At 45.7% G+C, this 12,446-nt stretch overlaps 1 protein-coding gene across 3 annotated transcripts in view; it reads left to right on the top strand.

Annotated features, from left to right (window-relative positions):
* atad2b (ATPase family AAA domain containing 2B) overlaps positions 1 to 12,446 on the top strand; it is a 30,370-nt gene that overhangs the window by 2,286 nt on the left and 15,638 nt on the right. For 2 of the 3 annotated variants that reach the window (XM_061269776.1, XM_061269775.1), the window contains exons 5-24: positions 43 to 142; positions 208 to 334; positions 717 to 860; positions 936 to 1,011; positions 1,074 to 1,175; positions 1,287 to 1,398; positions 1,475 to 1,590; positions 1,663 to 1,837; positions 1,912 to 2,000; positions 2,330 to 2,489; positions 3,174 to 3,264; positions 3,462 to 3,770; positions 3,882 to 4,041; positions 4,134 to 4,320; positions 4,381 to 4,566; positions 5,209 to 5,344; positions 7,055 to 7,248; positions 7,327 to 7,504; positions 9,421 to 9,543; positions 10,704 to 10,898. In XM_061269776.1, the coding sequence (XP_061125760.1) occupies positions 43 to 142; positions 208 to 334; positions 717 to 860; positions 936 to 1,011; positions 1,074 to 1,175; positions 1,287 to 1,398; positions 1,475 to 1,590; positions 1,663 to 1,837; positions 1,912 to 2,000; positions 2,330 to 2,489; positions 3,174 to 3,264; positions 3,462 to 3,770; positions 3,882 to 4,041; positions 4,134 to 4,320; positions 4,381 to 4,566; positions 5,209 to 5,344; positions 7,055 to 7,248; positions 7,327 to 7,504; positions 9,421 to 9,543; positions 10,704 to 10,898 (2,960 nt within the window). The remainder of the gene's footprint in view (positions 1 to 42; positions 143 to 207; positions 335 to 716; positions 861 to 935; positions 1,012 to 1,073; positions 1,176 to 1,286; positions 1,399 to 1,474; positions 1,591 to 1,662; positions 1,838 to 1,911; positions 2,001 to 2,329; positions 2,490 to 3,173; positions 3,265 to 3,461; positions 3,771 to 3,881; positions 4,042 to 4,133; positions 4,321 to 4,380; positions 4,567 to 5,208; positions 5,345 to 7,054; positions 7,249 to 7,326; positions 7,505 to 9,420; positions 9,544 to 10,703; positions 10,899 to 12,446) is intronic. The other variant, XM_061269777.1, reaches the window with a different exon arrangement.

Below are 12,446 nucleotides of genomic sequence, written 5' to 3'. Positions count from 1 at the left end.
TACTAGCCTTCGGTCCATCACTGTTGTTTGGTCATTGCGCAGCACCGCTGAGGCTGTCCTCCAGGAGATGGACAACATCAGCAGCATCAGGCAGAACCGCGAGGTGGAGCGCCTCCGAATGTGGACCAGAGACACCGAAGAGGTCTGGGGGAAAAAACAGCGTTTCTCCTGAAGTTCCACAACAAACACTTGCTCTTTTTCTTTCAGGAAAACATGGACATGTACTCTCGGGTGAAGCGAAGGAAGTCCATGCGCCGCAATACGTTCAGCCTGCCCGCGCACCACAAAGCCATGAGTAAAACCCAGGAGGAAGAGGAGGAAGAAGGCACGGAAGGTGAGTTCCCGACTGACGCGGGCAGCTCTTTATGAATTGGCTGAATCATGGCTCAGTGGACTAGTGGTAGAGTGTCCGCTCTGAGACTGAAAGGTTGTAGGTTCAAACCCCGGCCGGGTCATACCAAAGACTATACTATAAAAATGGGACCCATCGCATCCCTGCTTGGCACTCAGCATTAAGGGTTGGAATTGGGGGGTTAGATCACCAAATGATTCCCGAGCGCGGCACCGCTGCTGCTCACTGCTCCTCTCTCCCCCAGGGGATGGATCAAAATCACATGGGGATGGGTTAAATGCAGAGGACACATTTCACCACACCCAGTTGTGTGTGTGACGATGATCATTGGGACTTTGACTTTTAAATGCTTGAAACCGCACAGAATCTCACGGGGAGGAAGAAGAGGAGGACGCCGAGGACGAGGATGATGAAGGGGATGAAGCGGAGGAAGCTGGCGAGGGGAACGACAGACCGTACAACCTGAGACAGCGCAAGACCGTGCAGAGATACGAGGCGCCCCCGATCGGTACCCGACACGCTTTTCATTTCCTTCTTTGGCAAAGGCGAGCGGCCCCCACACATATTGTTTCATGTCCTTCAGAACCGGTCAACAGGAAGCAAAGCAACCCTACGCTCTTTGACACCCACAGATCGCCAGCAAGAAGAAGCCATATACGGTCAGTAGTGCTAAATCCGACGCTCGCAAACACAACCTAACCTTTTTTTTTTTTTTTTTTAGTGTAAAAAAACACGCAATTCACAGCAGCGACACAACCTCGTCCTCTGATGAGGAGCGCTTTGAGAGAAGGAAAAGCAAGAGCATGGGTCGGGCCAGGAACAGGTATTCCAATATGTCATGATGGTGACCCTCCTAATGTTCAGTATTCATTCCCGTCATTTTGGTGGATGGTCCACTGTCAATTTGATCGACACTGCACTGTCTATCTTGCAGATGTTTGCCCATGAACTTGACAGCGGAGGACCTGGCAAGCGGCGCCCTCCGCGATCGCACAAAGGTGGGGGCCAGCCTGGCCGACGTGGACCCCATGAACCTCGACGCCTCGGTGAGTCGGGTCGTCTCCCGCACGAGACTGCTTTGATATCTTGTCATTGTCCTGAAAATCACATCCTCTCCATCAGGTGAGATTCGATCAAGTTGGCGGCCTCGGGAATCACATCCAGTCCTTGAAGGAGATGGTGGTGTTCCCACTTCTTTACCCGGAGGTCTTTGAGAAGTTCAAGATCCAACCTCCGAGGTCAGCTGACATGTGGTTTTAAATTGCTGTGTGCTTTAGCGGAACATACTGATTGATGTCGTGTGTCTGCAGGGGGTGCTTATTTTACGGCCCGCCGGGTACAGGAAAAACACTGGTGGCCCGGGCCCTGGCCAATGAGTGTGGCCAGGGCGAGCGCAAGGTTTCCTTCTTCATGCGCAAAGGCGCCGACTGCCTCAGCAAGTGGGTTGGCGAATCTGAGCGCCAGTTACGCCTCCTCTTTGACCAGGCGAGTCACGTTTGTTAAATAATCTTTTAAGTGAGAATTAGTGATTCTAAAAGTTGATGATTTTTCCTGATAAGGCTTACATGATGAGGCCGTCCATTATCTTCTTTGATGAGATCGATGGATTGGCTCCGGTTCGGTCCAGTCGGCAAGACCAGATACACAGGTTAAACAACATTATGGTGTTTCCTTACAGAAACGAAGAGAACCCGTGGCTGGTTTTACACTGCGCCAAGTGACAATTGATTTTTTGTTTGTTTTGCTCAAGCAATTACAAATGTCATGTTTTGTTTTTCACACACCTCTAGTCAGAGAGGTATATAAGCAAACCATAATAGTACATATTAAATATATATAAAAAATTGGACTAGACACTAGAACTGCAGTGTAAATCCAGCCCCGCCATGATTTTTTTTTTTTCTCATATTGTTTTTTTTTTGCGCTCTAATTACTGAGAACACCCCCCCCCCCCTTTTTTTTTTTTTTTAAATAAAGTTCCATAGTGTCCACTCTGTTGGCCTTGATGGACGGCCTGGACAGCCGGGGTGAGATAGTGGTCATCGGTGCTACCAACAGACTTGACTCTATCGACCCGGCGCTACGGAGGCCCGGCCGTTTTGACCGGGAGTTTCTATTCAACCTCCCTGACAAGACGGTGAGAGAGAAATGTCTTCTTTATGTTAAATGGATGGGAATTCTAACATAACTTCTGAGATGCGTCAAAAGGTTTCATCGCCTCATTGGATTTAAGAATATCTTGTGAAATTTCAGCCAACCTATGAGATTTCAACAGTTTGCATGAGTCCATACCCAAGAAGTATCTCTCAATTTTACCGATTTAAACATTGCAGATGGTTGCACCAGTGAGTGTGTAACTATTTTTAAAAAATGGCTCTCGCGCAAATAAAGAGCCCCGTGGACACATTCAAAATCAGTTCGACCGTCGGAATCACACAATATTACAAAACCTAGGCCAAGTTAGACTCTCCAAACCGCAAAATCTGATGAAAGACGATGAAAAGCCTAATGCTCACAATAGCAAGCACTCTGCTTCTTGACGTCTGCCCATCAAAGCTGAACCGTCCGCGGGTGATGCAACAGACTCACTTTGGCGGCGGCGAGACTCACCTCCGATCCTTTTGCTGCTCTCAGTTTGGAAATAAGAGCTGGAGCTATCCTCCGCATGTTCCCCATGTGATGAAACTCTGCGGTTTTGCCATTCATTTATCCCGGTGTATTATTCAACATGCCAGCAAACTCAACTTGTGGCTCCTGAAATTAAACATCACACCTGGCATGAAAATGTTAACTTGAAGTAATCTCCTTTATTTTTTTACAGGCCAGAAAGCACATCGTGCAGATCCACACACGGGACTGGAACCCCAAATTGTCTGAGCCATTTGTAGATGAACTTGCGGAAAAATGTGTTGGTAAGAAAAAGTCAATTATTTAACATCATTTTTTTGCACCATAGAAATAATTGTTATTGTTTACTGAACAGTCCGGACAGAGCTTTCCTTTACTGCTGCGTCCAAAATGACATTTACATGATTATTGTATGAACGTTTTTGAATAGTTATTGTCACTATTAGAACAATTATTAACAATCAGTGCGTTCCCGTTCCAGGCTACTGCGGCGCCGACATCAAAGCACTTTGCACAGAGGCGGTGCTGGTTGCCCTTCGCCGCCGCTACCCGCAGATCTACGGCAGCAGCGTCAAGCTAAAGCTGGACGTTGCCTCCGTTGTGCTAGGGCCCGCCGACTTCTGTCGGGCCATGAGGGCTATCGTGCCGGCCTCCCAGAGGGCCCTGGCTCCTCCGGGGCGAGCACTGTCGCCCATTCTCAGGCCCCTGCTGGCAGGCGCTTTTTCTTTGGTGCTGAAAGCTCTTCATAGAGTCTTCCCTCACTCTCAGTGTGCCGACAGGGACACGCAGGGTAGGGAGATTTTTGACAATAAATCATTTCATAATGAAAAAATAAAGCTATAATTGTGTCAAAAATTCAAATGTTCTGATTTTAACTTCAATTCCGTATCTGCGCGTGTAGTGGGCCGCGACAATCAACTCCTCGAAGAGGATGTATACAGCGGCGATGAGAAGGAAGACAGCGCCGCTTCTATTTACGAAGTCCAGCCTGCCTTGTGCCCCATCAGTCCCTCGACATCATCTCACTCCGCCATGCGCAGACCCTTTATTCATTGCTCTTTGTGAGTACCACAACAGTGCCACCTGCCCAATCTCAACTATCTTCTCATTGACAGCCCTGATTAATGGAAAAGGGGTCTTTTCCTTCTGGCAGTTCCCCCCACCAGCAACCCACAGCGTACCGGCCCCGTCTGCTCCTGGCCGGCTCCCCGGGTTCGGGGCAGAGTTCCCACTTGGCCCCTGCCTTGCTGCACTACCTGGACAAGCTGCCAGTGCACCGCCTGGACTTGCCCACCCTCTACTCCACAAGCGCCAAGACGCCGGAGGAGTCCTGTGCTCAGGTAACACCAACACACACAAAGACTTTTGAATCCTTAATCATCTTTAAACCATAATCTCAGGTTTTCCGCGAGGCTTGCCGTAGCGTCCCCAGCGTGGTATTTGTCCCGCACATCTCAGACTGGTGGGAGACGGTGAGCGACACGCTTAAGAGCACCTTCCTGTCCCTGCTGCTGGATGTGCCCTCCTTCTGCCCTGTCCTCATCCTTGGCACCGCCGAGACGACCCACTCGCGGCTTTCCGAAGAGGTGAGAACATGGCGAGATATGCCCGGCGAACAAATGCTGCCCAATGTCTCTGAAAAGCGCGTCGCTACATTTTTTGTTAATGCTCCATTTTTTGTTAATGCTCCATTTTTTGTTAACGCTCCATTTCGGACTCCTCCACCATTTTGAAACTACAATAGCGCAGCATTACTCACGATGACATTCAGAAACTTACGCTCCGTATTAATCAAGATATCATTGAAGTCACGCCAGTAGAACAGATGTTAAATTACACACCATCATGCATTATTCACCTCCTCCATGTGTCCGCACTCTCTAGACTTTATCACCAATAGCACTAGCCGGCGTCATCACTCACTTTCGGCTGCTACATCATTCCCCTCAAATTTACCCCCATTTTGCCTTCGGATTTAAAATGATTACCCACTCCAGTCCGGGGACAGATTCCAAAAAGACTGAGAGGCGATTCAAACACGTCAAGAGATAAGAGAAAGGATTAATGTGAAACAGAGAGAAGAGGAAGAAGAAGCTCTGTCAGCACAATCGCTTCCCGGAGGGTTCCGGCCTTCAACTCACAAGCACAGAAGCAGCCAATTGAAATGCAACAGTTGGGATTGTGTTGTCTTTAAAAATGATTAATATAATTTTCTTTTTTTTTTTTAGGTGAAGAGTATGTTCCAGACGGCCTATGGGGAGGTGGTCACGCTGCAGCCTCCGGGCGAAAGAGACCGGAGGAGCTTCTTTTCTGACCTGCTCCTAGTCCAAGCGGCCAGAGCTCCGCCACGCCTCCGGAATAAAGGTGCATGCCACGGACATAAATATTGGGACACCCAATTGTTTGAATTAAGAATCATTCCCATAGGAAATCAGCATAAGTAAGTAAATATTGACAAAATTGTTTGAGTCCTGCCTTCTGCCACCCACAGGAAATTAATTAAGACGTTATGGACATTGGCTCTTGAGGGCAGTGTTGGACTGCACGTGTGTTTTTCCTCCCTCCTCAAACCAAAATTATGTAGCTTCAGCTCCAAGCAAAGAAGCGACACATTGAGCCAAATATCTGCTGTAGGCCTCATTCATATTCTGTTTGCATATGTGAGAGCTAAATATTTGGCCCACGGTGTATTACGTGGCTGGTAGATATGCACGGATGAGAATGTTTCCTGGGTTAAAATTGCCTTCTCGCTGCGCCGCTGTGCCGCTGTGCCCCCCCATCACATCATCATCATCATCCCCAGCGTTAATCTGTCCTCTGCCACTGCCCCGCTCCTTTATTCAAGTCTAATACGGTTGTTGACACAAGGCTGGGGTCCTCTGCCCCAGTCGTCGGGGGTCCGACTTCTAGCAGGAAAAAAAATCGGTGGGAAGCCAACCGGCTTACGAGTGCTGGAGCTATTATCCCTAATTAGAATCAGGGAACGCTCGTGATGGAGGAGAGGTGAGGAGCCGCAGGGGCTTCCTAAGCATGTCTCATCTGCCTACAGATGGAGCCTGAGCGGCGGACATTGGCTTTTCCATACTTGGCTTCATCATTCTAAGCTTCAACATCATTTATTCAGGGCAGGGGTGTATTCACTTTTTTGCTAAGAGTTTTAAAATGGATGGATGGATTTGATCATTCGTAGATGAGGTGGAAAAAGATCCCTTAGTGAGCATGACTTCTAATTATTATTTCTTATTGAGGAATATTTTTAAGTCATTTTAAAAATACATAAAATCACTATTCACATTTTTAACTCACTGGGCTGGATGTTCACATCATCAAGCCTAGCTTTACTCTAAAAAAGATGTTTAGTAGGGGTGTAACGATTCATCGATACACATCGATTAATCGATATAATGCTCTACGATTTATTGGCATCGATGCTAAACGTAAACATCGATTTATATCGCCGTGTTTGACCTCGGACATTAGACGGGACTTTATTTTGAAATCCAGTTCATTGTTGCTTGCTTCCTCTTTCCGGGAGCAGTGCGCGCGTGTTGTGTTGTGAGCAGAGCACGCACGTGAAAGGGGAGTCGACAACTAGTACGCAGCTCCTGGGCTGGTGCTATGGCTAGTGTCCAAAAAGATGAGGAAATTTGCTCCCCTTTAGGCTTCAAGTCATTCGTTTGGAAGCACTTTGGATTCCAAAGAAAAGATGGCTCAACGGACAAGACACGTGCAGTTTGTAAATCCTGCCATGCGGTGATCAAATATTCAGGGAGCACAAATCTCGCCGCACATTTAAAGAAAAAACACCACATCAAAGTAAAGAGTTTGCAGTACCTTGTTGATTTTGCGTATGAATTGTTATAAATCAGGATATTGTTCTATATTTTTTATTTAAAAAAAAAAAATCGATTGTAGAGCACTATATCGTGATATATCGTGAATGAATCGCAGCAGGCTTTAAGATATCGGCAAATATCGTATCGTAGTTCTCTGCATCGATATGATATCGTATCGTGACAAAACCCGCGATTTACACCCCTAATGTTTAGCATTTTTGCCTTTTGCCCTTGGTAGAGCGGTGCGAGGAGGTGCTGCCGGTGGCCGAGGACCCGGGCCCCAGTCTGCTGTCCGCCGAGGAGCAGCGTCGCCTGGCTGAGCAAGAGGAAAACACGCTACGGGAGCTCCGGCTTTTTCTCAGGGATGTGACCAACCGGTTGGCCACCGACAAACGCTTCAATATCTTCAGCAAGCCTGTTGACATCGAGGAGGTGAGGACAAAAGCAAAACCAAAGGATTCTTATTCTCAATTTTTTTTCCACAATCTGACTATATCATGCATCCGTAAGGTGTCAGACTACCTGGAGGTGATCGGACAGCCCATGGACCTGTCCACCGTCATGACCAAGATTGACAAGCACCAGTACTTGACGGCCAAGGACTTTCTGGTGGACATCGACCTTATCTGCAGCAATGCGCTGGAGTATAATCCCGACAAGGATCCCGGAGGTGAGACGAACTACGAAGGCACGTATAAAGATACACACACCCGTAATCTGTTCACTCTGATGGTTTGTTTCTGGAGTTATTTTGCACTCCATTAGTGATTGAGCGAATATAAATGAAAAAAAAAGGGTTTAAAAAAAAAAAAAAAAATCTAATGACTTATTAAGTGGGCCTACAGGCGCAGTAATTACAAAAGCTCCTAGCGCCTTTATGCACATGTCGGAAATTCAGATGAAGAAAGTCACTTCCCCGCTTCCCCGTTTGCCGTGTAGAAAATGTGGAAGGCTTGCATATGCATGAAAATTTAATCTCATCTCTTGTCTCACAGCTAGAATTAACCCCCCGACTCCACCCCTTTTCTTTCGGTCTTGAGCGCCCAGAACATCACAGAGGACAAATCTATGCACAAACATTGAAAGAGGCCCGTTGTTGGCTCACACATTCATTTGTATTTTGTGTAAGCTGGTGAAATATGTCCATGTAGGCTTAAATGGAACATTAGTGACAGTGGCGCCACAGAATGAATGATATGAATTGAAAGCAGCGTACAGCACAAGTAACTATTTTTAATTCTCGCTTTGCCCGCGATGCTTAATGGGAAGCGGTTTTCTGCCGGGCTGAATGAATAAATTAGGCTGTAGTGTGCCGTCAATTGTCCGCATGCGCAGCTATCTAACAAAGCTACACTAAAAGGGATAAAATGCAATTAGACTGGTTAAAAAAGACGACAAACCAAGACCTTATGTGCACTCCAGTTATGTTTGTTTCAAAACAAAAATAATGTTTCAAAACAAAAATAACACAACACCTCTGAGCATGAACGAGAGAGGAGAGTTGGCTGTTTTTGGGTTTCCGGATAGCAGCTGGCTGTTAACCGGCTAACTGTTAGTTGGTCTGCTTGTTGAGTGCCCCTAAGCGTCACTTCCAGCCGTTGAATTAGTTTATGAATGTGCTTGTTCCGTGTTCATTTTGCTTCCGTTCGTTCATTAAAGCAATTGGCTGCGCACTGGCGGCTGTCTAAGATTTACCATTTGTTGAGGGGTTACAATTTGTTCTAACTAGCAGTGATAGGTGGGATTAAATTAGATTAAATTAAAGATATGGTTACTTTGTAAACATGCAGTTCTGTGCACGTTTTTAATGTGATTTTACAGTAAACTATGTAGCATTGGAATATAGTCGCCCCCAAAAATCGACATTTTAATATCAATTGTCCAATTGAAGGCGAATGTGTCACTCGTGCATCAACATAAAGAAGCTTTTTTTTTTACCATCAAGCAAATTAGAAGTGCTGGTAAATAGTAATAATAAGAGACTTGACGCAGATGAGCTCCCAGCAGGGCAGCTGTCATTAGAAGCCTCTGAAAGGCCTTTTTTGTAATGTTCGCACGCATACACACACACACACACACACACACACACACACACACACACGTACACACACTGCCTCCATCACCATTACGCAGCCGTCGTCCAATTAGACAAATGCTGGCAGATTGCGAGCCCTCCACCACCTCTCCCTACCTCCGCCTGGCTGTAATGAGAGGCAGCCTGTTTACAGTGGATACGCTTTTAGCCTCACTCTTAGGCTCGTCCTTTCAGTCACACAAAATGGGGGATTAATGATGCCCGGGGACATCAGAGACATGGTGTGCTGGAGAACACATTACTACTTTTTTAGCCCAAACACAGGATGTCAAATAATAAATTGTTGTTTTTCCAGCTGCAGTAAATAAAGTTTAGTAGTTTGAACATGAAGTTACTTGTCTTTGTAGTACATTCAGTGAAATACTGATTGATTTGGTTTATTTTCAGTTACTTTTTTTGAGGAGCTGGATGTGATTTATGGCATTTCCCTTCCATTTCGCGGCAGTGCTCCGTCGATCAGATTAGTGTACAAAACGTGGAGATGCATGTTCTTACTCTCTGTTTTGCAGACAAGGTGATCAGGCACCGAGCATGCAGCCTCAAGGACACAGCACACGCTATCTTCTCCTCGGAGCTCGACCCAGAATTTGATCGCATGTGCGAGGACATCAAGGAGGCGCGCAGGAAGAATGGTGAGAACCTTGACGTGTTCTCTGTACTTCTTATGCCAGTAAATTCAAAGACACACTTGCTAGTAAATTTAGATTTTCTGCGGTTTTGACTTAGTGCATCCGGAAAATATTCCCAGTGCTTTTCCCCTCCAAATTCCCGATAGATAGGTGTGCCATAATCTAAATTTTTCCGGAACACGACTTCAAGGCCTCCACTGTTTATGCTTCGGCAGCAGATTTGGTTACGATTAGGCGCGATTAAGCAGATGTACATCCGAGGAGTTTTTTTTTTTATGTATCCTGTCAAATATTAAAGCAGTGAGGTGTGTAATCGTATGCAAATATTCCAGTTGACGATTGCCCCTGTAGGAATTGCCTAATTAGCATGGCCGCTTAAAGTAAGTGCAATAGAACACAGAGTCTCCTGCTTAACAATGTTTATTTATATCTGCTAGTCACAAAGTGAACATATTTAAACTTTTAAATCATCTTAGGGTGCCCTCTCCAAATTAGTGTACATTTGCAATAGTCTTATTTTAACATGCGGCACGAATATTGTTCGAGCCGATAGTCAGCAAAAGAATCGTAGCGCTTTTAAATATTTCATCCTTTAGTCAAGGTCTTTTTATAACGCTATCGATTAGCCGAGTCGTTTGCATGACACCCGGGTTGTAGCGAACTCCTGGCGGCAAGCCTGGGACTTGAGAAGGTGGTAAAATAAATGTGAGAAATGAAAATGTCGTTATTCGGAGGGCTTCAATGGACCGGCTCCACCTCAGTTTTTAGTGTGCTGTGACACTCAAGCTGACAATGACTATTGTATAAAAAAAAAAAAGAGAGACTAAGCTGATGCTTAAAATGTTACCACCAAAGAACTGGTTCCACAGGTTAAAATAACATTGTTAATGTCACAAAAGATACGCGGGGTAAATAGTAATGTAGAAAACAGGATTCGATAGACTTTTGTCATTGACAGGACCACAAGAAAGCCTAATAAACACGTGGCTGAAAATCCACAGGAAGTTCCCCATTTTAGTTTGAAGCTACCATTCTGAGCTCAATTTGTCCAGAATGAGTCTCCACTTCCCATTTCTCTCTGCTGATTGATACTAATGTAATGCCACTCCTCTGCATAAAGACCAATACGGGCGTATAACCTAATCTTCCGTTGTGATGTGCAGACCAGCAGACGCCAACTCAGCCTTCAGCAACAACAGCAGCAGCAGCGGCTGAAGCATCACCACCAGGAACAGCATCACCATCAAAAGCAGCAGCAACTACTCCGAGCCCTCCCGGAAACAGGAGGAGTCACGGTGCCGCGGAACAGCAGAGTAAGGCCAGCACTCAGGGCGAGGCCACCGACAATAAAACATGCTGTGAGTACCGCAAGAAAGACACGCACACAGAAATAGTTTGGATTCCCTGCCATACAATAGATGGCAAGTGTAAAGAAATGATTATTGTTGGAACTTGACACAAAAGTAAGTCACACTTTTTAAAACCATTTTTCGTGTCGTGCATTTGTATAAACAAGATATCTGCTGTTAAACTAGAAACACACTGGAGCCCTTGAATATTCTTCTCTTGAGTGCCCTAATTGAGTGTTCTAATTCGTTTGGAGTAATTGTCTTTAAAAAAGTAAACAAAACAATCTCTTTCATTGTTTTAAATCTAATCCATGCTATGCGATTAGTAACGCCGACCCCGCAACAGACAGCACAGTAAAACAAAGGGAATACAAATACATAAACAAACTGCACAAATACACAGGCAAGAAATGAAACCCCCCAAAAATCCTTGAGCCTCTTAACAGCAGCCCGATGTGTCACATGATTACAGCCCACCAGTTGTATACGACACACACTGTGGGGAGTCGACGCTAGTGAGCAGCCTCATTAGCGGGGTCCTCCCCTCTCTTAACCACTCGGAACATGACCACACCACGGGGCCATTACATGACCAGCTGTGGCAAATGGCAGGTGTGAGGCAAACTAACGGGGATGTCATCTCAACTGCTCACATGTTAAGTCACAAAATGCCCGCCAGGCTTCTTACAATACGCACTCAAGTTTCCGCTGTATTTCTCGTACCCAACACAGGGTGGTGCTTGTTTTCCATGAGCAGCACCCCTAGTGAGCGTTCTTTCTCTTCTGCTATAAATCAAGCCAGGTCCAAATCCTTCACATGTACATTTTTATTAATGACGGGATGGAAGTAGTACAGAAAAACAACTCGATATTGAGTCTTACGTGGACGGTAAGTTTCGTATGAAGGAGTTTATTCAGAAGCATGTCGTGCAGAGTTATTACTGAAACCCTCTGTTGAAAGCGTCAATTAATTAGGCTAAGTCGGGTGATTAATTTGTGACATCGACATCCTGTTCTCACCTGGAACTTCTCAGTGGGGCAGCTATTAGTCTAATTGATCAGTGATTGTGCATAATGACATGACAGGCTAAAAAGTGCAGCCGGTAAAATTTGGCACTGCTTGGCAAATGAAATGGCGCACCGGTCTGCTTTTTCATGCTTTGTTCTTCTCAGCGCTGTTGAATGGTGTTTAAATTCAACTGACAAAGCCATGACAGAAAAGACGACGAGGTGTCTGTTATTTTGGACCACACTAGCTAATTCTAGGGTCATTTTGACCATTTCCTGGCAGCCCATTGATTTTTTTTGTAGCCATTTTAAAAGTGCGGGTTTATCGCGAATCTTAGCCTGCAGTTATCTTGGCACTTGACACGATATATTTATTTATTTACTTTTGTTTTCGATCCACTGCTCCCTCTTCTCGTCAAGTGCCGCGACTGGCCCGCGCCATTCCAATATAACAAGCAGCGCGATGATGAGGGCCACTCAATATTTACACAAACACTTTTTTGAAGGCTTAATATATTTGCAAAGCGGGTGTGAAAAGCACTCGCGTTC

This window comes from Syngnathus typhle, linkage group LG22 (genome assembly GCF_033458585.1).
Source record: "Syngnathus typhle isolate RoL2023-S1 ecotype Sweden linkage group LG22, RoL_Styp_1.0, whole genome shotgun sequence".
Taxonomy (NCBI): domain Eukaryota; kingdom Metazoa; phylum Chordata; class Actinopteri; order Syngnathiformes; family Syngnathidae; genus Syngnathus; species Syngnathus typhle.
Note: the sequence above shows the minus strand (reverse complement) of the source record. Positions and strands in the feature narration are given on the sequence as shown.